Source organism: Arvicola amphibius, chromosome 5 (genome assembly GCF_903992535.2).
Source record: "Arvicola amphibius chromosome 5, mArvAmp1.2, whole genome shotgun sequence".
Taxonomy (NCBI): domain Eukaryota; kingdom Metazoa; phylum Chordata; class Mammalia; order Rodentia; family Cricetidae; genus Arvicola; species Arvicola amphibius.
In genome coordinates, this window is record NC_052051.1 from 16,557,887 (window position 1) to 16,581,675 (window position 23,789).

The 23,789-nt window shown below is 41.6% G+C and overlaps 1 protein-coding gene across 1 annotated transcript in view; it reads left to right on the forward strand.

Annotated features, from left to right (window-relative positions):
- Ptprt (protein tyrosine phosphatase receptor type T) overlaps nucleotides 1-23,789 on the forward strand; it is a 784,117-nt gene that overhangs the window by 392,733 nt on the left and 367,595 nt on the right. The window contains exon 8 of the mRNA XM_042055120.1: nucleotides 2,394-2,690. Coding sequence (XP_041911054.1) covers nucleotides 2,394-2,690 — 297 coding nt within the window. The remainder of the gene's footprint in view (nucleotides 1-2,393; nucleotides 2,691-23,789) is intronic.

Genomic DNA, 23,789 nt, shown 5'->3' on the forward strand with positions numbered 1-23,789 from the left:
CTCTGGTGGGGCCACGTAGAGAAAAATCAAAGGATTGGGACTTTCTTAAGACTGTAAATCTCAGCCCTGTCTCTCACTGTGTGGCCTGAGGACGCAGGTCTCATCTTTCAGCACCTTGGTTTCCTCTCGAGTAGGTCTTCTGATGCCTCCTCACGAGTTGTGAGGGCGATCAAGCCCAGCACATGCCCCTTCAATGGCTGTGGTAGTCTGGCCCACTTTTTACCTCCCTTGTATACTAGACATGGGATGGGATCAGGCAGATTCAAATTCAAAGCCTCATCTGTTACTTTGTCCAAGTTCCATTACCTCTCCAGGCTTTGATTTGTTCATTTGTCAAGTGAGTTGGCAATCCCTTCCTTCTAGCATCATGATTCAGGAAATAGAACAAACACTTTCTGGATGCTGTTCCACTGATGATACTTTATTTGTACTTTTAGACCATACTGAACAACTCAACACTTGTCTTTGACATGGAATATTGTAGTATTTAAGATGTGTAACAAAACTATGTCCTTAGCCTTAACTGAGTATTAAATATCTGTGCTATCACTCCCTAATGAGGGAATAGAGGAACCCATGAGGTAATTTCCCTCCTGGGGTTCAGTGTTGGTTTTGAAGAAGGCCCCAGAGAAGGAGCCTTTGAAAGGTGTTACTTCGGGGTGTATACTGGCAGAGTTCTGGAATGTTTGCAGACAGAAAAATTCCTGCTGGACGAAAGCTGGAGGGGTTGCTGACATTTCCCAGGCTAAACGCCCTCTATCACTCTGCCCATGTATCTGTTGTCACCGCAAACTAGACCACAGAGACACACCCAGCCAAGCAATCATAGCCATCCTGCTCACAGCCCCTGACTGTGAGTCCCACATCTTTTATCTTTCATTCCACATAGGTTCAGCATACTGGGCCCTGAGCATCTCGTCCGCGGTCCCTTTCACCAAGTCACTCATTTGCTTTTGGGACTCTGGCTCTCTTTTGCACAAAGGACTCTGTAGCATGGATAACCAAGTTGAAGAATGAGGTGTGAATTCCTCAGCCGAGGAAAGGCCAGAGCTACTGATTTAAGCAGTGTGCACATCTATGGGATGGATCACCCTCCTCCCTGACACACTTGTGAAGTGTGTGCCTTGACAAAGCTCTCTTATAAGCTACACTTCTCCCATAGGGGTGATTTAGGGAACTAAGTTGGTAGCAAGAGTCCCCACCATAGCCTTTCTTGTGGTGCAGAGGCAGCTGCACTCCAAAAGCTCTGGGAACTCGAGGACCATATCCTTGTCTGGTGCTCTGCATAATGGTGCTGCCCAGAACTGGCATTTTGAGGCATTCAGGTTCTGTATGGCATATGAAAGATAATGATTATTCTTATTACTCTCTCTATTACTATAAAATAAAGCCCCAGCTAGTCTATATGATGTGCTTATTAATTCCAGGTGCAACTCTAATGGCTCAGAGTATTTTATCTGGCTCCACCCTCTCCTGCAGTGGGGTTAGCTTCTAGTATCACTAATTTACAAATGAAGTAAAATGTAGACTCAAAGACACGGCACAGCTTGATAATGGCCTGGAAGTAGTATGGGGTTAAATGCGGACCAGACCCCTAAGTCACTGTCCTTGTCTGTTTTAATAAGTTTTGTGAAAAAAAAAATCGTCTCTTTATCTCTTGCAAGGTATAAATATCAGTATAGAGATTATGAAGTACAATATGGTCATTGTTATATACGGGGGTCTGGGACAAAGATCGGCGTGTAAAGGGAGGTGAGGTACAGTATTGGGGTGCTGGGGACTAGTGGAGTGATGCTCATGGGGGACGTGAGGGGACAGGAGGAAGAGTGGAGTGTGGCAGGATGCTAGAATGATTCATTCATATCGTGAGAGTGGGAAGGTGAATTCAAAGGCCAAGTTCTTGCGACATTGTGGTCATACAGATGGATTGGAGCTTGAATGTCTGTCCGTGGTGTAACCAAAGTTCCAAATTGTGCATCTGATGGGAGGAAAAGGGGGGACCCTCAGCTCTATGGAAAGAGGTTTCAGCTGAATTAAACACAGAACTCCACTAGTCATCTAAATCAGCGAATGGCAGAAGTGGGTGCACTTGGGAGCATCCGACAGTTGTCAGTGGAACTCAGATGAAGCCCTAATTTTATATTTTTGTGACTGGCACATTTCATTGTGAAGGAAATAGAAAAATTTTCACCCTATTTATTTTTGTTTTGTCTTAGATCTGTGTACTTAAAGAAAAGAATTTGATTTAAAGAAAAATTTCATGTAAATTATGCTGCAGGAGGCAAAAGTCATAGGAGACCGTGGAGACGTTGAGATGTGCGTGGAAGAGCAACAGTGTCCACCCACTTCCTGTAGTCTCCTCAAAACTCACGTACCTTGTGTGTATTTTCCAGATCCTGTGCACGGCCCTCAGAATGTGGAGATTGTGGACATTCGGGCCAGGCAGCTGACCCTGCAGTGGGAGCCCTTTGGCTACGCAGTGACCCGCTGCCACAGTTACAACCTCACGGTGCAGTACCAGTACGTGTTCAACCAGCAGCAGTACGAGGCTGAGGAGGTGATCCAGACCTCTTCCCACTACACCCTGCGGGGTCTGCGGCCCTTCATGACCATCAGACTGCGGCTACTGCTCTCCAACCCTGAGGGCCGGATGGAGAGTGAGGAGCTGGTGGTGCAGACCGAGGAAGATGGTGAGTGGGGGATAGTGAGCCAGTTTATGGGAACAGAGAAGGTGAAGTGTGCTCAGGGGTCATACCAGTAAGTGGTGTGGTGCGCGTGCGTGAGTGCGTGCGTGCGTGCGTGCGTGTGTGTGTGTGTGTTTATACATGTGGAGGCTGCAGCTCAGAGGTGCAAGTGTCTTCTCTATTTTTTTCCATCTGACTTTTTGAGACATGGTCTCTCTTTGGCGTTTGGTGCTCATGGATACACAGGCTAGTCATCAAGCCTCAAAGACCTTCCTACCTCGGCATTCACACCACTAGGAATGCAGTCTTACTCTGCCATACACATTTTTTTTTTTTTTGGTTTTTTTCGAGACAGGGTTTCTCTGCAGCTTTAGAGCCTGTCCTGGAGCTAGCTCTTGTAGACCAGGCTGGTCTCAAACTCACAGAGATCCGCCTGCCTCTGCCTCCCGAGTGCTGGGATACACATTTTTTATTTGGATGCTGGGAATCCTAGCTCAGGTCCTCGGTCTTACACAGGAAGCAATTTACTGATGGATCCGACTCCGTAACCCTGCCCTCCATCTTCCATCTTCCCACTGTCCTCAAGACCTCCCTAGAAGCAGACTGTGCATAGTAGGATTCCAGAGTGGCCATGTTGCCGGGAGCAGTGTCAGCTTGGCCATAGGTATGTGCTTGTGGTAACCCCATGTCTCCCCCATTTCCTCCTCACATTCTATCGCTCTTCCTACCCAAGATTTAACTCTTCAGATGCCTCCTGGAAAGGGTAGTCATTTATTGTTTAAGCATATGGAGATTGAAAACCAAACAACTTGATTCTGCACAAATTTAAAAAAAAACAAAACAAAACAGAATAGCTTAAGGCATAACGTGCACATTGAATGCGCGCAAAGTTGATTATCCACCGGAATGTCCCGCAGGCATCTCAAATACCATGTACTGCAAAATGAGCTAATGTTCTCATCTAGGCTGGCTTACCTTCTCGTGTTCCTTGTTTCAATGAGCTACACCTGGGAGAGAGAGAGAGAGAGAGAGAGAGAGAGAGAGAGAGAGAGAGAGAGAGAGAGAGAGAGAGAGAGAGAGGAAAATCAACCTAGAAATGTCTTCACACACCTCCCACCACCCACCCCTCCTCTTCCCCTCACCCCTGCCCCATCACAGTCCCCATCCACTCCATCCCTTCTATCCCATCCCACCTTGCCTTCCCACCTCACCACCTTATCCCACTCCATCCTTCCCCTCCCCTCCCCTGTCCATCTTCCCTCCCCTCACCATACCTCCCCCACCCTACAAGGCTCTATGGCGTCTGCTTCTTGCACTGCTTCTTGGAATGTGTCTCCTACCTTGAGAATACTAGATTATTGAGCCTTTTTAAATAGAGAATATAACTATCGTCCTCTCTGTCATGCCAATGCTTTTGCTTCAGTTTAGACTGACATCTCCCTTCATGTCTGCAGGACAGGTTCCTCGACTATGATTCCAAAACTTTACTTCAATTTTACTTTCTCCATAAGTTATCTTTGCCTCAAGTTTCTTGGTTGTTTCATCCCAGGATTGCAGTACAGTCTGCATGGAACTCCAAACAGTAGGCATCTTCTGTATGACAGAATTTGTGATTTCTAAGACATACCTAAGAAACACTTCACGCTGTGTTTATTTTGGTTTGATCCTTAGCCAGGCTAATTACCGGCCCTATTAAATTCTCTAGAATCGGATTCAATGTAGATTTGTGTACAAGAGATTAAAGAGTTTGGGTAGGGATGACAAGTAGGCCAGCAAAGTGGAGGAAGCCCTGTTACAACTTCCGGCAGGTCTGAGGAGAGCTCTCGAGGGTTTGCTATGTATCACAGATGTTCCACGCCAGAGGAGGGAGCTGCAGCTTGTCTTAGATCTGGTTCCATTTTTTTATTCAAACACGCAAAGCCCCTATCTCCAACAGAGAGAACAACACTCTTTGAGAAGGCAGACTCTCTGGTCCAGTATGCCTGGGGCACCCTTTTTAATCTCTTAGTACATTGGTTTTCTCACTTATAAAATGAACTTGATGCTAATACTACCTTGTAATTTATTGTGAATATTAAAGGGGATGAAAGATTAAAAAAATGGCCCAAGACCCAGTACTAGGCTCTCAATAAGCATAGCTACCTATTACATTTATAGTAAGTCACAGAAAAAAAAAAGTAAGTCACAGAAAGCCTCTGGTACAAAACCTCAGCCAAGCAGATGTTGTGGGATTTGTCTCCATGCTCTTACCAACCATTGGCCTGGCTGTGGGAAGTCTACTGAGGGTTCTGAAGGATTGGCCATATAGCTGGGTCCTGATAGGAGAAGCAGGGTAGTGAGCAGAGAGTGGTCGGTGATTGCTATTCCAGGGGGCTATCCTCTGGTTCCGGCAGGGAGGAGCCTTTGTGGACAAATCATCATGATATAGCCAAGGAGCGCCTCAGAGGGAAGCGTTCTCTAGGTTCCAAGGCCCCTTTGAGCTGCACTATGTCCATCAGCAACAGCAAGTCCCAAGTCCTACCTTCAAACTCTGTCTTGTCCTCTCTCATTCTCATTTTTACCACCAGGAGAAAAATAAACATACCACAAAGCCTTTATCAAAACAATGTGGGAACAGCAGTGCTTTGAAATTAAATTTATAGTAAACATCATTAATAAAACATCAATTCCTGCTTCGGGAGATGTGTGGACATTATCATATTAAAGACACCAGCTCATAAGACACCCTTCCTTGGTCTGTCGCTCTTCTGAGGTCATAGCTCATAATCTCCTGGAAGACTCCAGCAGGGAGTAGAGACTCTTTGGCAGTTTGTATTTATTTTTGTTTGTTAATGTGTTGTCTCAATATGTTCCTCAAGCTACTCTTAAACTCTTGGCTGAAGCCATCCTCCAGCCTCAGCCTCTTGAGTAGCTAGGATGAAGGCATGCATCAAGATTGCTGTGTACAATCCCTGAAGGCCAGGGCCAGATTGCCTTCTCCATAGCGGGTGAAAACATTGGCTCCTTTTCCTGGAAACCCATTAACAGTAAGAATACAGTGAGGTGGGAGCCCTTGAGGGGATGCTTGCCTGAAACTCTCCTCCAGGAGCCAGAGAGCAGCCTCCTAGACTGGGCTGGCTGACTTTGTGTTGCTTTCACCTGCCCTCAAAAGTTTTGAGTTGAAAGGGTTCAAGATCAGTCATTTTAGCACCCCAGGACCTTTGAGGGTCCACAGAATAATTGCCACAAAGCAGCTCCTGGTCTCTGAGACACTGGGCTTTATCAGGAAAACAACTATTGGAAAAAAAGTGGACTTTTACTTTGTTGTGTTCTACAAATATCTCAGATCTTCATGGTCATCATCCACCTTTAGCCAGCCTACAGCTAAGCGTACGGAAATTTAACAGAGGCAGTCCTAGAAGGTACAAACTATGGGACATGAAGTCGGAGAGGTATGAGAACAGGTGGGGTAGATCTGAGAGGAGTTGCAGGAGTCATGGATGAGTATGATCAAAATATGGTGTATGAATGTATAAAATTCTCAAAAAGTTAATAAAAATATTATATTCTAAAATAAACTATGGTATTTAACCTATGAGTTCTTCAGTGTGCATAGCTCAAAGTAAAGATATTCTCATATAAATCCACCGTATTATGCAACGTCTAATAAAGTTGACATTACCTTAAAATGACAACCCAGGCCATCAGGAAAGTCTAGTGCAGTGGTTATCAACCTGTGAGCCACAACCCCTTTGGTCCTTATGACATGTCCTTGTTAGTCCTCCTCTTCTCTGGCATGCTGCAATGCCCCCGACTGTCTGTAATGTTCCTGCTCCAGAGGCCATCACTTTCCTAAAGATTTCTGCTTGCTTCTTCAGGGAGCAGTCTCTGGGCTCTATGACGGTTTGCTACATTCAGTGGAACAGCAATGTCACTAACTGATCCATGAAGACAGAGCTGGGGAATATAATTCACCTGTTTTAAATCATGAGCCAATCCGGACTGAAACACATGCCTCCCGATACTTCTGCACACATATTCCAACAGTGAGGACCCCGATTTTCTGCATCCATCTGTCTGTCCATTTGTACAGTCCCAAAATGTACCAACCCACCAGCAATTAGTGGGCCTACTAACAAAACATTTTCATTTCTCTGCACTGCATTTTGTACTGCTTGGAATGTGCAGTCAAAATACTGTGTTCAAACGTTCTGAGTTTCTATCTATATGATCTTAGTTTTAATTTGATAGCCAATTAAGGTCCTTTTAATTTTAAGGTTTTCTTTCCTCTATGCTTTGAAACATAAATGTTACTACTTCCAACATGCAAATCAGTTGCTTCTTTAAAATGTCAGAACTCTATGTTACAAAGGATTCATTCTGAGAAATAACTGACACAATCCTTCTGTATTCTTCAATTCAAAACCTGAAAGACCAACATTTTAATTACAAAACACTGCATTTTGCTATTCATTTTCAATTTAGTATTGCATGTATATGTATATGTATATGTATATGTATATGTATATGTATATGTATATGTATATTTTAGACATGACTGCTTGGTATTGGATAACCAATTAGGAGGTTCATTCCTGGGGAAGACTTATTCTCTCTCTCAGCAGCCATTGGTTGACTATAGCTCCTAGGGGTGGAACCACATGAGACTTCTCCATACATGTTGGCATGTTAGTTTGTAGTGTCATTGTAAAGATTGCTGAGATTTCATGGCTGCAGCTTCTGAGATATATACAAGACACTATCTCACATCAGGTGTCCTGATCCTCTGGCTCTTACAATCTCTCTGCTCCCTCTTCCATGCATTCCCTGAGCCTTAGACATAGGGGTTGTTTTGTGGATATCAGTTGGAACTGGGTACCCCATGATCAATTGTTGCCTGCTTTTGGACCAACTGTGTCCCCATCAGCCATAAACATAAAACTTCTTTATGACGGAAAAGAGCTACATTTATGTTTAACTGTTTGATTATTCTTTCATTTCCATTTCATATAGTTTATTTAGCAAAAAGCAAATAATATTTTCCTCTTCCCTTCCTTCTACCTCCTCTTTATCTTCTTCCTCCTTCCTCTTCTCTGCCCCTTTTATCCTTCCCAATCATCCCCCACAATTCCATTGAGCCCAGAGCCTTCCACACGCCTGCACCACTGCGGTAACTCGGGGTTCCCTTTTCCTTCTATTTAATACTAAACCTATGGAATAATGTATACTTCACCTGTATTTATGTTCACTTTCTCTATCCTAGAAAACATTCCATGTAAACAATGACCCGTTCTCTTCACACCTTCCTGGTGCCATGGCTGTGTGGAGCGATTGCCCGAGTGTCCAGTGACAGCTGTTTCAGTTATGTTCTATGACCTAATTTTTTTCATCTGTGTCATCTTGTGTCCCCCCATTTCAAGCATCATATTTGCTGGTTGATTGGTTGCTTGCTGTAAAGAGGTACACTGTAGTCATACTGCAGCCAATAGCCTTGTTGTGTAAGTTGTTGGGTGTTTGTGGAGATGTATTTTCAGGTAAATTCTTCACGGTAGGCTTGCTGAAGTCAAAGGGTAAATGCACAATCAATTAAGTTCTCCTTCAGAGAAGGCCTATCATTTTTCATTTTCGCAGGCACCGTGTACTGATTTAATCTTCACACCAAATATGAAAGAACAAGCAGGATTTCCCCCTGTTGTATAATAAGGGGATGTAATTTTAACAATACATAAAAAATGTAATTGATTATAATAAGCAACAGTAACAAATATATTAACATAATTGATATTTGATATGTTTAACCACATCTAATAGGTATATTATCCCAAGGTGGCAAAACAAGCTTAAACTCAAGTGCTTTCATGTAAGGAAAAGTAGCAGTGCTCAGTGCCTTAATTTTGTGTGCAGTTCTTATGAGCCTACTCAGTGGGTTTCTTAGGTTACTGTGAGCCAAAGCAGAGTGCACTTTGCCAATGACAGGTAAAGCTACACTAACAAGAGGGCGCATGCAAGAGGTAAAGTAACAGGAAATAACAACAAGGCAGATGGAACGCAGTGCAGAGGGAGACAGTACAGATAGAAAACTGTGTACCTTAGGAGGTCCTTCCAGCCTCATTTCACCTCATCTTCTTGCACCATAGTGATTGTAAAGGTGACCTTGCAGCATTATGAGTGACAGGGAGAAACACAGTTATGTTTGTCATGAGCCCGCAGTGAGTTAGGCTTTGTACTCATACTCTTGTCCTTGGAGTCTGCTGTCAACCACCAGGGTGCTGGGGCTGTTGCCATTGTTGGGCAGGTAAGGAATTCATACATTTCCAAGTCTTACCTGTGCAGCCTTCCCTGACCATGTGTTATGAAAGCCCAGAGCTGGCTTACTTTTTCTGTCTCTGCAGCATGCTTTACATTAGTCCTTTAGCTTCTGACCTGTCCCTCTAAAGGAGTGGAAGCTTGGTCAAAGCAGAGATTTCATTTTGATTCAGTGGATGGATTACTCTGATGGATGTTTTAGTGGATGGGTATCTCTGATGGATGTTTCCTTGTAAGAAGGATGTTGGTCTACACTGTGTGCTCATAAACCATTGGCTGAGTAATGAGTTAATGAATGAGTATCTGAAATCAAAGCCCATATCCCTTTCATGATAGCATGCTGTTCGTAAATGGGCACCATTTCATAAGCTGGGTACTTGCATGTGTCCTTTAGGTGCAAATGAAGCTCACTCATCCTGGCTTGCTAAAGAGGACTGTGGGTAGCTCCTCTTGCCTCCAAGTTTGGTAATACATTTACTGCTTAGAGTCAACTATGGTTGGAAAATTCACACCATGGAAATTAGAAAACAAGTTATTCTTTTCCTCCCAGAGAGCTTGTGGAAAAAAAAATATTTAGTAGCATACTACTGGTTTCTTCAATAAAAGATGTAGTTGATGTCTTGAGCTAAGAAGATTATTTCTGGAAGAAATAATTTCCCTCCAGTGAATCTATAAAACATGAGTAGAATGAAATGTTTCTTAAATTTTTCCACAAGACTCCCTCACACACACTGGTGTCTGCTGAAGACTTCACTAGTCAGTTTGTTTTCTAAGTTAATTCTGGGCTTCCTTATGAGGAGTGGTCAATCAGCCAAGTGGCCAGTGAGAACCCTGAAATGGAGGGGGGAGGGAGAGGAAAGGAGAAGTCCCAGTTTCCTAGTCCGTGGCTCTGAGCTCTTCCATGTACAGCTTTTATGCTTTCCATTACTGTCCCCCAAGTTCCCCATGGTGAACCCATCTTACAGATGTGCAGATTGAGAAGATGAAGAAAGAAGAGAAGAGGAAAGGGCACAGGGCAAACAAGATGGAAAGGGGACAGAAAACGAGGGAAAGCAGGCAAGAGATGGAGAAACTTCCTTTGACAACAATCTGTTCTCTTGTCTATTGAAATAAAAATCCCCCTTAAATTACCACCTGACTTTAAAGCATAAGAAAACATCTGGTTTAATTACAGTGAATTTACATGAACCTACTGACAAGAAGCACAGTTAAAATTAGAAATTTTACTGTGCTTTTTTTAAGAGAATGAAATTATAAAGTAATTAACCTTTGTTGTAGAACTCTGTCAAGAGGATGGAAAGTTCCATGCTGTGACAGAAGAAGAAATGAAAGTGTGGACGAGGAAAATGTGGGTTCATTAAAGAATTATACAGAATTTAAAAAAGGAATTGAAGGTAGGCACAGGATTAGAAGATATGGCAAAAAGAAATCTCCCAACACAGCAGAGTCTTTTGAGAGAGAGAGAGAGAGAGAGAGAGAGAGAGAGAGAGAGAGAGAGAGAGAGAGAGAGAGACCCAGTTTCATCAAATGAAAGTCACTGTACTGCTTTGTAAAGGACATCCTGACCTACAGAAGCAGGGATGGAGTGGGAGGGAAGAGCCCTGGCCTGAGGCTGACTCATCTTGACCATGGCTGTGACATCTGGTAGATGCAATCACCTTTCCACCTCCAAAGTACAAGTACAAACCCGCAAAGTGATGGGAGAAAGGAGATCATGCTCGAAGTCGAAGGATGTGAGCCAGTTCCAGTTCTGTTTGTCACCTTGTTAGGACACCTTGTTTATGATATGCATATTCTAAGCATATATGTCCCCCCACATGTAAGATGGGGCCAATGGTGACAGCAGGCTTCAGTCAGTGCAGAGATGCATATTTGGTCAAGGAGAGTAAAAAACTGAGTGTCCATCCCTCATCAAGACATCTTTATCATCATCATGACCCCACTCACGCTCTCCATCCTCAACAAGGCTCAGGGAACATCAAGGAAGAGTCAGAAAGGATGTGAGAGCCAAAGGATGGGAAGAAATGCTGTGGCATGCTGACTTCTGGACATGACATAGCTACCCCACTCATGAACTCACAGAAGCTGTGGTCCTCGGCCCAAGATCAGCACAGCTAATGTTTTGACATTAATGGGGGAGATGACAATCTCCAGCTCAAGTCTCTTACTAAAGTGCAGTTGATAGCTGATGTGGGAAGTAAGAGCACTCTCCTCTAAAGGTGTGGTGACTGCCAGCTTTGCCGTGGCTCTCCATCCATATGGTGATAAGACAGAGCAGAAGAGGAAGAGGAGGAAGGGGAGAAGGGGGCAGCAGCAGTGGCAGCATACTTGAAGCTGTGAGAAGCATGTGTTGGGAAAGTGGAAAGATCTGGATGGAGAAAGTGGGAGTGGGATCTTATTTCATTGTACACATGTACAAAATTCTTACAAATAAAGGAAATATATGTTACAAAGCTACACTCCACAGATGTCTGCACATAAAGCCCTCAGCTGTGCTAAGTGGTGTGGAGCCAGAAGCAGAGAGAGAATATAACTCTTGATTGGAAAAAAGCCAGGCCAAGGGCTTATGTATATTTTCTCCTCGCTGTGGCAAAGGAGGACTTTTTAAACAGCTTCCAACCTTTATTTAATCCAGATTACAAACGCTCAGGTTGACTGTGACTTTTCCTCTTTCACTCCTTCAAGTTTTGTAGGTACAAAGCTTCAACCCTCCTGGAATGAACCTTTCTCCTCTCTGCCTTCCCTGCTCTTCCCTCCCAGGTTACTGGCCAATCATTCCAGGCCCCATCTGCTTTCTCAACCTCTCAGCCTGGCTCTCATTTCATGTACATGGAGCTCTGTTTCATGGAATCCTTCACCTATCCGAGGCCCCCTTTTTGTAGCTGACCACACACCACCCTTCCATTTGCTCCAGTTGAAATCAGGGACACCGATGGAGTATGTCCTAAAAACTGTCCAAAAACAGCGTTCTTTTCCTGATGAACTCATTATTTCTACTCTCTACAGAATAGTTATCTGCATCTTCAGATCTCTGTCACCTCCATATTGCTATCATATTTAGCTGATGACCTTGTCTACAATACTAAGGAGACTGAAGACATTTGATACTTCTTGACCCACGTAGTGCCCACATACTCAATCTTTCCTCTCATTTCCAGAGATAAAACATTTGTTTTCTAAGTGAAAACCAATTTCTCTACTTAATGTGCCAAATCCTACTTCCCTTTCCCTAAGGGAGGTCATTACTCTAGTGCTAGTATACTGTCTACCCTATAGCAAAAATCCTTCTCTGTAAATGATTATTGCACTTTCCATGGAAGCTTTATTTTCATCATCTTTAAAAAGACAAAAGCAAGATTGTCCATTCTTCCCTGCTCTTCCAGCTGCTTTTCCACATGACCAGTTTCCCCTTCTGAATTTCATGAACACACTCAGCCAAAGTAGCTCAAATCCAGATCACTTCTCCAATACAGTTCTTTTGAGATCACCCGATGACTTAGTTTGTCTGTTATTGTCATAAGATGCAGTGACAAAACTTAAGAGGCAAGCAGTTTGTTTTGGTTCTCATTTGGCAGAGAAGTTCATCATGGCAGAGAAGTTACAGCAGCAGGATCTGAGGCCTCTGGTTCCATTACATCCACAATTAAGAAGCAGAGTGCAATAAATGCACCTGCTCTACTCATTTCTCATCTTTATAGAGTCCAGGATCTTGTCCCAAGGAATGGTGTCACCCCCAGTAGGCAGCTCTTCCTGCCTCAATTAACCTAGTCAAGATGCTCGTCCACAGGCACATTCAGAGATCCACCTTCTAGGTGGCTCTAGATCATACCAGATGCTCATCCACAGGTACATTTAGAGATCCATCTTCTAGTGGCTCTAGATCATATCAAGATGCTCATCCACAGGCACATCCAGAGATCCATTTTCTAGATAACTCTAGATCATATCAAGGTGACAATTGGGATTAACCATCACTCTTGTGATCTTAATGAATTCAACCATCATTATTCCAAGAGTCAAATCTTATTTAGCCAGCCATCACTGTTGGGCATGGTTGGCTGCCACATTCTCCTTAAACTCCATTTTCCACAGAGTTTCCATGTTATCACACATTTCTAGACTCCCTTTCTCTCCTGCATTTCTTTTAAACATCTCAGCTTTATTGACTTATATTTTTGAGTCTCTTTCCAGTCATTTCGGAATCGAAGGTTAGATAGACTTGGGAAAGTAGATTTGTAGACCACATAGATCTCTTTGGCAGTTATTTTATTCTGCTGTTGCAGCAGGAAAGTATCCAGCAACAATATATACATGATTGGGTATGACGATTTTCCAATAAAATTTTATTTATCAAAGCAAGCAGCTGGTTGGATTTGTATCAAGGGCCACAGATTGCTGACTGTGGATCCATTTATTTACCTAATTATTTCTGATCCCTTGGCTTTAAAATCCACACACAAGCTAATAATTTTTCTAATGGATGTCTCCAGGCCAGACCTCTCTTCAGCCCTCCTGAATGATTTACTTACCCACAAGCTCAACCCTCTCACTTGGATCGCTCTGGTCCTTTGGAACGAAACATCCCAAATAGAAGGAGGTAGTCATCACTCAACCGATGTCAACCTCTTTCTCCCCACTGTCTTCTCTATCTTAATTAGTAGCACTGTGTTTTATTAGTGGCTCCTCACTTTATGAGACCCTGGGATGCACAGCTCTAGGAAACCCCTTCATGTTAGGTTCTCTGTAATTAGTGCACCAGGCTCACTCTCTACATCTTACTCATCAGCATAATCTCTTAGTTCTGTCATCAATATAGTAGCTCAGAGACATTGAACAACCTAGCCCATTGCTGGTTCACAGCCTCTATTGCTGCCTCCCTGTTTTCAGCTGCTGTGATCACCAGTGTGGATGATGTGAGCAATTATTCTTTCAGCCTCAATCCTGGGCTCGCCACACTGTTCTCTACAATGCATCCAGAATATTTTTGGGGGGTTGTTTGTTTGTTTGTTGCTTTTGTTTTTGTTTTGTTTTTTTTCAAGATAGGGTTTCTCTGTGTGGCTTTGAGGCTGTCCTGGAAGTCACTCTGTAAACCAAGCTGACCTTGAACTCACAGAGATCTACCAGCCTCTGCCTCCAGAGCTCCCAAGTACTGGGATTAAAGGCATGTGGTACCACTGCCCGGTCAGACTTTTTTTTTTTAACCATGAAGAAAATCACCTCAGCCTCTTGCTCTAATCCCTTCTGGTCTTTCTCATGCTATTGAGATAAAACCCCCATGACATACAATGTCCAAAGTCCCTAGGAGCCCCAGTTCTGTTTTTTCTGACTTTATCTCCTACTTCTGTTTTATTTTATGAATCCAATCGTTGACTTCAATTTTACCAAGCATGCCCTTGCCTCAGGGCCTTTGCACTTGTCACCCCTTCTGACTAGAATGGCCTTCTACCAGATAAACATGGCCGTCTACTTTGGCCCCCATCATGTCTTCATTCCTATTTAGAATTTAAGAGCTCTTCATAGCCAATTTCATTTAAATGTGGAAGCCTCTTATATGACACTTTGTCTCTCTTCCCTGCTTCATGTATCCCTTTAGCATTTATCAACTGAAACTCTGCATTTATACTTTACCTTTTATTATGTATATTTTCCCAAATAGAGTGCACTCCACAGAGACAGGATTATTCTCTCTGTTTTGTTTACCGTTACAATGCAAGTACTTAGAACAGTTCCAACTAGATAATACGCACACATAAATATGTTATCAAATCAACGAATCTTGAACCCTAAGAGACAAAATAAATTTTTACAATTATTTACTGAAGAAATCTGAAGACCATTGTTAGAGCTGTTTAGCATCCCTGGTAAGCCATGAAAAGATACAGCTTCTGTGGTTAGCAATACGGTATCATTCCAGAAAAGGAGCATGAGGCAGAGACACATTGGAAATAAGAACAATCTACAGAATTCAAAGTGTGATACCCAGTCCTTATTAAAGCAGCTTTTGGGGGAACACAGTGGAATCCTAGGGAGGGGCAAGCACACAGGGCACTTAGTTTGTGCCAGGTGCCTTGCTCAGTACATTATGGTGTTGAAATATTAAATGCTCATGGCAAACTATGAGAAAGGTGCCAGTTTCATACCCTCCTTAAAGCAAAAATAATTCCACCTAACGATGTTAAATGACTTGCCCCAGGTTACACAGCAAACAAGTACAAACAAAACAAAACCCTGGCAGCATGGGTCCAGTAGTAGCTTAGAGTCCAAGTGATGAGAATGTAAGTTTTGATTTAAAATGGTGATCACCTTTCTTGAGATACCTTCCCAAAGAATGGAAACTATCCTGAGTGCCATAAGAGAATGTAACACAGCTATAGCAGGAGGAGCTAATACAGAGTTGCATGGAAAGCCAACCCCTAAGAGTCAGGGCTAAAGGCAGGGTTGAACTACCAAGATCTCAACTCCAGATGTCAGGCCCCAGTGCACAGGATGAAGGCTCTTACTGGAAGTTGATGTCCAGTGTACAAGTAAGGAAAGTAACTTGTTCACATTTCCTGTTGCTGGGATGAGAAGCTCAGATAGCAACAACTTTAGGAGGAAGTGTTTATCTTGACTTTACAGCTTCAAGAGCATAGACCAGAAATCAAGGCGTGGCTGGGGGTGGTGTGAGGGCTTGAAACCACTGGTTACATTGTTTCTGCAGCCAATAAGATGGATACTTGTGCTCTGATTGCTTTCTCTTTCTTCTACATCTTATCAAATTGAGCACTGAGACTTAACAGCTCAACATGGAAAGGACATTAATACATCATTGGAAGGAGACACTCCAAATAGAGGAAGTACAATGTTCTGAATACTACAGGCTGTCCCTCCTTAAACACCTAGAAAGTCTCTCTGTAGAGAACCCTTGTAACTGGAAGGCCACTTGTTTGTCCCGGCCACCCAGAACTGAAATAATCACACAGAAACTGTATTAATCAAATCACTGCTTGGCCCATTAGCTTTAACTTCTTATTGGCTAACTCTTACATATTAATTTAACTCATTTCTATTAATCTGTATATCACCATGAGCTCGTGGCCAACCAGCAGAGTTTCAGCACATCTATCTCCAGCAACAGATCCATGGTGTCTCTCTGACTCTGCTTTCTTCCTCCCAGAATTCAGTTCTATCTTCCCCGCCTACCTAAGTTCTCCCCTATCTGGACAAGGCAGTTTCTTTATTCATTAACCAATGCAAGCAACACATAGAAAGAAGGACCACCTACACCAAACCCTCCTCATACCTGGTTATTTCTTTAAATGCTCTGAGTACCACATCCTCACAAGACAAACAGAATCCTTGTCTGGTCAAATAACGCATGCACGTGTTCTGTTCTTTCCTTTCCCTTTGAGTTAGAGAAACAGAACTGGGCTTCGGTCATTATCAGAATGATTCACAAAGTCAGACCATTTATAATATTCCCACCTCTGAAAATACCTTTTATGAGTTTCATAAAGACAGGTTTCTGGTCAGATAAAAAGGACTCCATTTTTATTAAAGAGGAAAGGATCTGATATTGCAAAACTAGGGTCCCCCAGGAATTAAAGATAAAAAGACCTTTTTGTTGTTGGTTTTATAAAGAAAATGCTAATATCTAGTTTTAAGAATATCTAAGTAAACACTGATATGGAATATGTCCCTAAAATGGAAATTAATATTGTAAAGCTATGATTTCCCCCACAGTGATCGTAAGAGTTCAAAACTATTTGCTAGATGTGTAGTTAAGGAATAAAAATCTATAAATAAAAGCAAGGTCATTGAATGACATTCACTAGAACTAAATTAATGAGATGTTTGTTTTATCCACTTGTACAGAGTTAATTTCACACACAAGCATACACACACACAAGAGTTTCAAAAGACTCCGAATATAATTTTACATTAACATTTAAATATTTTCTGACATGGAAAAATTCTTAGACATATATTTAAAACCTAGTAAAGAGAAAATTTTTTACGTAGTTCTACAATATATTCAGAAATAGAACCAATGACATAGACTTTTTCAATGAAGAAATAGTTTAACAGTTGAAAAGTTTGACTTTGTTTTACACATGTGGTTGAATCATCATTGTGGGAATTTGTATTCTCAAGCTACTCACAACCGTTCATAAAGGGGAAATACCAGCACATCCTGCCCCAATTCATGATGGGACCATAATCTTGACTTTCAAGGCAGACAAGTTCACAATGAGAGAAGGAAATTAAGTGTAGATGTCCCAATCAAAAGAGAGCTGAACAACCCAGTATCACATATATGAGTTGAAAATATATTTAAAGAAAGAAGCCAGCATTGGCTTAAACTTTGCAACACTGTTAAACTTTGCAATATCCATTTATATAATTCACTGCATTAACATCCTAAGAGAGGGGAGGAAATGTATCATCACTACAGTGGATTCAGTTAAAGCCCAGCATGATTTCAAAATAAAATTTCCTTGAATATGAGAAATTAAATGGACCTTTTAACCTGCTAAATGATAACTACAAGTGACCTACAAACACCACATGCAAGGATAAAAGAATAGCATCATTATCTTTGAAATTGGAAAAACACATATGTCTATCATTATTCCCATTAAATACTGTATTGTTGACCCTAAAAGACAAAAATAAAATGAGCTAAAATATTGGAAAGAAAAAGACTGTTATTAGCTACAGATGCTGTGATTATTTACATAGATAACCCAAAGGAGTCTGAATACAAATATTAGATTTAAAACTGGTATATTTCCCAAAATATCCACATTGAGGAACATATTCCATTTCTATTTGTCTAACAGGTATGTGGTATTTTTTAAAGATACTATTTATAATTGCAATAAAAACATATACAAAGGACATTCAAGAAGGCCCCCCCAAATAGGCGCATTATACTTGTGATGGGAAAATATAACATCATACAAATAGATTAATATAAAAGGCAAGTTATCTTCAAGCAATTACAACAAAAACCCCCAACATTTTTAATTTGTATATGGGTTCAAAAGTGTATTTATGCTAAAAAAAAAAAAAAGTTGGCTACTTAAGACAGTCCTGAAGAAATTCAATACTATTCAGCTCGTGAGAAAAGTATCCAGTGCTTTTAACCACTGAGCCATCCTCCATCATTTTTCCTATATAGTGTGGCAAATCATGATTCATTAAGAGAAAGCGATGTGCATGCAGGGTTGGTCTATCAGAATGGCTAAACAAAACAGAACTTCCGGTCCCATACCCGCATGGGAACGTGATCGAAGTTAAAAATAGCATGGCACGTAAGTCCTGTAATTTATTTTGGTAAATGATGCTAGACTGCAGGTGTGCACTTAATAAAGATCATTTTTATCAAAGGCATCGCTTCCAAATTTTTAGGAGCATTTAAAAAATGCTGTTGGACCTTGAAAGAGAGAAAGTGTTTCTTCAAATGACTATTTTGTTTGGGTTTCTCAGAAGCTAAATCTACAAGGATTTCAGTGGAAGGCTATTTAGGTGGCCACACTGGACACGGAGAGGGAGATGCAGGGGAGGAAAGAATGAATCAGGGCAACATATATTAACCAGCAATTCCATCAAACGCTGGATTTTAGAACAGAGCCCAAACACGGCCGCTGACTCATTCACTCTTTCTCCTCAACAGATGAGTACAAATGCATGCAATGAGTGTTTTTTAAAGCAAAACTTTTATTTTCAATGGTTTTTAGGTGTCATTTTTAGTTTTCAGCTTTGTTTTCCTGGTGATTCACGCTTAGAGTCATTGGTGATAGCATTAGTCTACCACGAATTGGAAAATGTCCTAGTGTCTTCTTCCCTGCCATCACCACTACCAACCCCACCCCTAACCACACGGCCACCAACACTTCAGTGTTTAAGATGCAGATGAAAGCCAGTAGAATGTGGAGTAACCAAACCAGTGGTGAAGAAACACGGATGCCCATCCGTCAACTTCCTGTCTCTCATGATTACTAGAGATGTCTTAAAAACTTAACTAACACTCCTTGATTCCCCTGTGTGGTCACCAGGTTTATCCCCATGGCCTTAAGTAAAGAGAAAATGAGGTGTTTGAGACTGTGTGTTTTTCAGTAGGATGGGGATGGGGCACCAACAGTGTCTGCTGCTGTTTGCCTTTTTCTCTCAACTCTCATATAAAAATTGAAGGTCTCTGGTGAATTCAACCATATTCAAATTAACAACTGATTTATATCCAAAGGCAAATATAAGACACAAACTGAGAGATTTCCTGTTGCTGTTGTTGCTTTCCTGTGCTGGGGATAGAACCCAGGGCTCTGAATATAAGAGGCGGATACTCTGCCCCTGAGGTGCTACCCAGCCCTCAGAGAGTTGTTTTTTTTTTAAATATAAGACTTGTTTTATGAAATAAAGAAACCAGTAAATCAACACAAAGAGGCATTGCAGCCAACAAATATTAACAGATGCTCAACTCGTTTATTAAACAGGGAGGAACAGATAGAAATCTCTGGGAAATCACTTACCAGTTGGCCTAGGCTTTCAAAACTGATATTGCCAAGTATTTTTAAGGCTATTGGAATGTGCAAACTTATAGAACACTGAACAAGAGAGTCCAAAATTCTGACATCGCTTTGGAAAACAATTTGGTATGACTCAGGAAATCTGTATACTGATAATCTCTTTGGTCCATCTATTCCTAAGTACACCTTGGTATCTATGGATGCACTGGGAGGAACGGTAAATCATCTCAGGATGGAGATGAAAACGAAACTGGTCAGGCACTGGAGGGTGCTGTGTTGACAAAGGGCTGACTAGGAGGTACCACCTCAAGAAGCAGGCATCCAGAGCGTCTGCCAACTTTAGTCTGTCTGGAAGAAGAGCAGACCATGCCTTGAGTGACCTTTGAGGTGGAAGCCCCTTCCAAGCCAACCAGGGTTAGTGAGCCACACCCCTAATGACAGATGATAAAAGCCCACAGGATGTGGATAGATAGGACCTAGAAGATGAGAGCTGAAGTCCCTATTTCTTCTAACAAAAGATTCTCAATTGGAGCCAGAAGTGTTGGGTTCACCTTAATGGAGTCTAGTATACATTCAAACAGAGTTTTAAAAAATTCATGTATTCATGTGAGCCAGGCACAAGAGAGACCCACCTGGAAATAACTCTATGTTCAGTCTGAGGTGGAATGATAAGATAAACCTGGGAAAATGACATTCTTGAACTGAAGAGTAAGAAGACACGGCTGATGGATCTCCAGATGTCCTAGAATGATGAATGGAGGTCTCGGAACATTTGATCTGCATGTATGAAAGGAAGAAAGAAAACCTAGATGACCCGTTGTTCTGGGTCATGTGATTATATTGTTGACTCCAAATAAGAATTTGGGGTGATTAAGATGAAGTTTTGTAATATCTGGTATGTTGATGCCAGTGGTAAAGGGGAAAGAAGGAGTCAGTGATCAGAGGCATAGAGGGTATAACACCTTGCTTCTTATGTAATCATCATGTGATTATTCCATTATCATCCTGTAAACACAGACAAATTTCGTAGATTTTATATTAGGGCAAAAAAAGAGAAGCTTTTTAATATAATACAAAACAAGAGGAAGAAAGTAATAAAATTATTAAAATGCAATTTATAGGAAACAAAAAATACTCCATAGCTTTAATCAATGGACACAATTAGAGGTACTAATGAAGGAAGATTTAAATAGTGTTACAGATTAGAAGGACCCATAGTTATAGACCTGTTCTTTGCCCTCAAAAGAAGATAGAAATGAATCTGCAAAAATAAGTTCTGTTGGAATAGCTTTGAAATTTTATAAAATTATTTCTAAGTTCTTCTGACATTTTTTTTTTTGACACGGGTTCTTATGTAACCGTGTTTACTCCCAAATGGTATGTAGACAAGGATGACTTTGAGCCTCTAATCCTCTCACCTCTGCCTCCTAAGCACTAGGATCACATGTGTGTGTTATTCTTGAACAATAACAGAATAACCACACCCCCAGAAACATGGAAAGGGAATAATAATGAAAGAGAAGGGCTTGTTCTGCCAGTGTTAAAGCATATCATCCCAACCTTAATAAGGAGGTAGTGTCATACTAGGATCTATGACCTAGTGAAGGCTGAAACATATGCCAGGCTATAAAATAACCCATCGTGGAAAGGTGGCATTTTAAATCACAGTGAAAAGTTTTCACTGGCCAAATAATTGTCCTAAGAACACTGTAAAGAATTATGGTTAAAATTTCTACTCTGTGCAGTGTAGAAAATAAATTCCAGATGAACCTTCCCCACCTTCAGACAAACATTCAGATGAATCTGTAGAAGCCCCATTTCTCTCTTCATTCTACTGTCTACTCAGTGATTCGACCATTTCTGCTCTCCCCACAGTCTTGCACTGCTGGAAGGCAGATGAGCTCCCACTTTAACTTTAGGCTACTGAGGTTCCTTTGCCTAAGCAGCTTCATTACTTCATCCTCTTTTCACCTGTCACAGTGAAAAAGGGACTTCTACCCACCCATTCCTGCTCTTGTCTTTCCAGGGTGCTCCCAAGACAGCCCCCTTCCTCTTCTCCACTCTTTTAACTTATGGCCCCTTTGGGATTATTTTTGACTAACCTAGCCAAGGTAACCCTTCCCATCTTTGGAAAAGGACTGGGTTTTTTTGGCCCCAATTCTCATCTCTCTCGTCTTTTACATTTTCTTGCCCTTTATAATGAAAAGATTTTGTTCATTGCACTTTATCTTCTACTTTTTTTTAGCCCTCTTCAGGTAGTATGTACACAACCAGTCCCCCTACAGTATTATTACTCTTGATGCAAGTGTTGGGATACTAGTTTCATTAGCAATCTCAAGGCCACATCTGAGTTGACTATTCAACCATATCCATCACTGCTAAGCAGTCCCATCCCAACTCCCTCTCCCTCCATAGCTGCTGCAGTGACAACTCAATTTTCTGGTTTCCTAGTTGCTTTTCTCAACACTGGCTCCTTGTGCCCCCATGTCTTTTCCTCCTCGCTGTTGAGACAAGTTTCTCTTAGCCGAGTCTGGAAACTGCCTTTCCCCTCTTCTCTTGCTTTTGCTGCTGGGCCTATTTCTAGGATACGATTTCAATATCCAATCTTCGGTCTTGACCTTGTCTCTCCCTCCAAAGGCTATTCACCCACTCTGGTTGGGTGTTCTACACGTACCTCAAGAACATGTAGAAAAGCTGAGCTCACCAGATTTCTCTCCAAAATTAGCCATCCTTACGATCCTTCCCTATATGAACAACAGCCTGATTTCCTCAGTTATATTTAACAGTGCTGGGGCCCTCCCTGACACATCCTGTCATCGTTGCCCTCATCCATCACCATCAGTTCATGCTGGTTTAGCATGAAAGAATTCTACAGTTCATGTCTCTTCTAGACTCCTCGCCCTGCTGCAAGCTAACATCCTTTGTCTCCAAAATGACTGCAGACTTAACTGATTTTCCTTTTTCCACTCTTGACCTCAGAAAGCTATCCACCACACTCCCAATACTCCCTTTCCTCTAAGTACTCTATTTATCCATCAACTCTGACTTACATGCCACTCAGTGTCCTGGCTTGCTAGCCTAGCTTTTTCTTTGCTCATTGTTCTCCTAGTATTATATACCCTTACCTGAGAGTTCTGATAGTTTGAATGAAATAATTACAGGTATAGCTATTTAACACATTTATTTAATGCTCCCTTGATCACAAGCTTTGGATTTGGTTATATTTCCCTTTGTTAGTTGGTTAATCCTAATGTCAATAACAGTCCCCTCATCACATGAATTAAGATATGTTTGTGGAGAAGGAAAGGGGGTTAGGAAGAAGCAATAAGAATTTTGACTCATTTTAAAAACTGTAGAACTTTAAAGTTTGTAATTAAAAACTTTAAAAGGCAAGTGAAAATCTGTAGGAGGAGGGGGCCCTTGTTCTTCACGGCCACTCGGCTAGCTTAGTCCCGAAATAACCACACAGAAACTGTATTAATTAAATCAGTGCTTGGCCCATTAGCTCTAGCTTCTTATTGGCTAACTCTTACATCTTAATTTAACTCATTTCTAGTAATCTGTGTATCGCCATGTGGCAGTGGCTTACCGGGTAAAATTCCCAGCGTCTGTCTCTGGAGGTTTCATGGCGTTCCTCTGACTCCGCCTTCTTCCTCCCAGCAATCTGTTTAATTTTCCCCACCTACCTCACTTCTGCCCTATCAAAAGGCCCAAAGCAGTTTCTTTATTAACCAATGAAAGCAACACAAAAACAGAAGGACCTCCTACACCAAAATTCCTGCAAAAACAAAAGGACTAACAGTCACCAAAAAACCATATTTGTAAACTATGCAAAATAAATGTGTCTTTACAAAGGGATAGCAGTGACAGTGCCATAAGATAAAGATGAGCAAAAATGAAGACACGTACAGGAAACTGAGCACAGGGTGTAGAGAGCATGCTCCTAAAGAGAATCAATGCAAATGACTAATTAAAAGTGGAAAAAGTTCTGCTTTCCAGTATTCTAAAAATGGCACATATACTTAATTTTTTAAATAGTCAGTGTGGGAAGAAATCAGGCCTAGGCTTATTCTTCTGTTAGGAGCCCAGACTCACACAGACTTTCTGGGAGGCAATCTGGTAATATGTGTCAAAATCTCTAAAAATAGGGTCTACTTAGGCCTAGTAAATTAATTGCCACAAATTTTCTTGAGGACACTAGCAAAGTTGCATGCAGACTCTTATGTGTAAGAATGCCCATCAAGAAAGCTGAAATTTGCCAGAACATGGATGGAACAGGAAAATATTGTATTAAGTCAGGTGACCCAGGTTC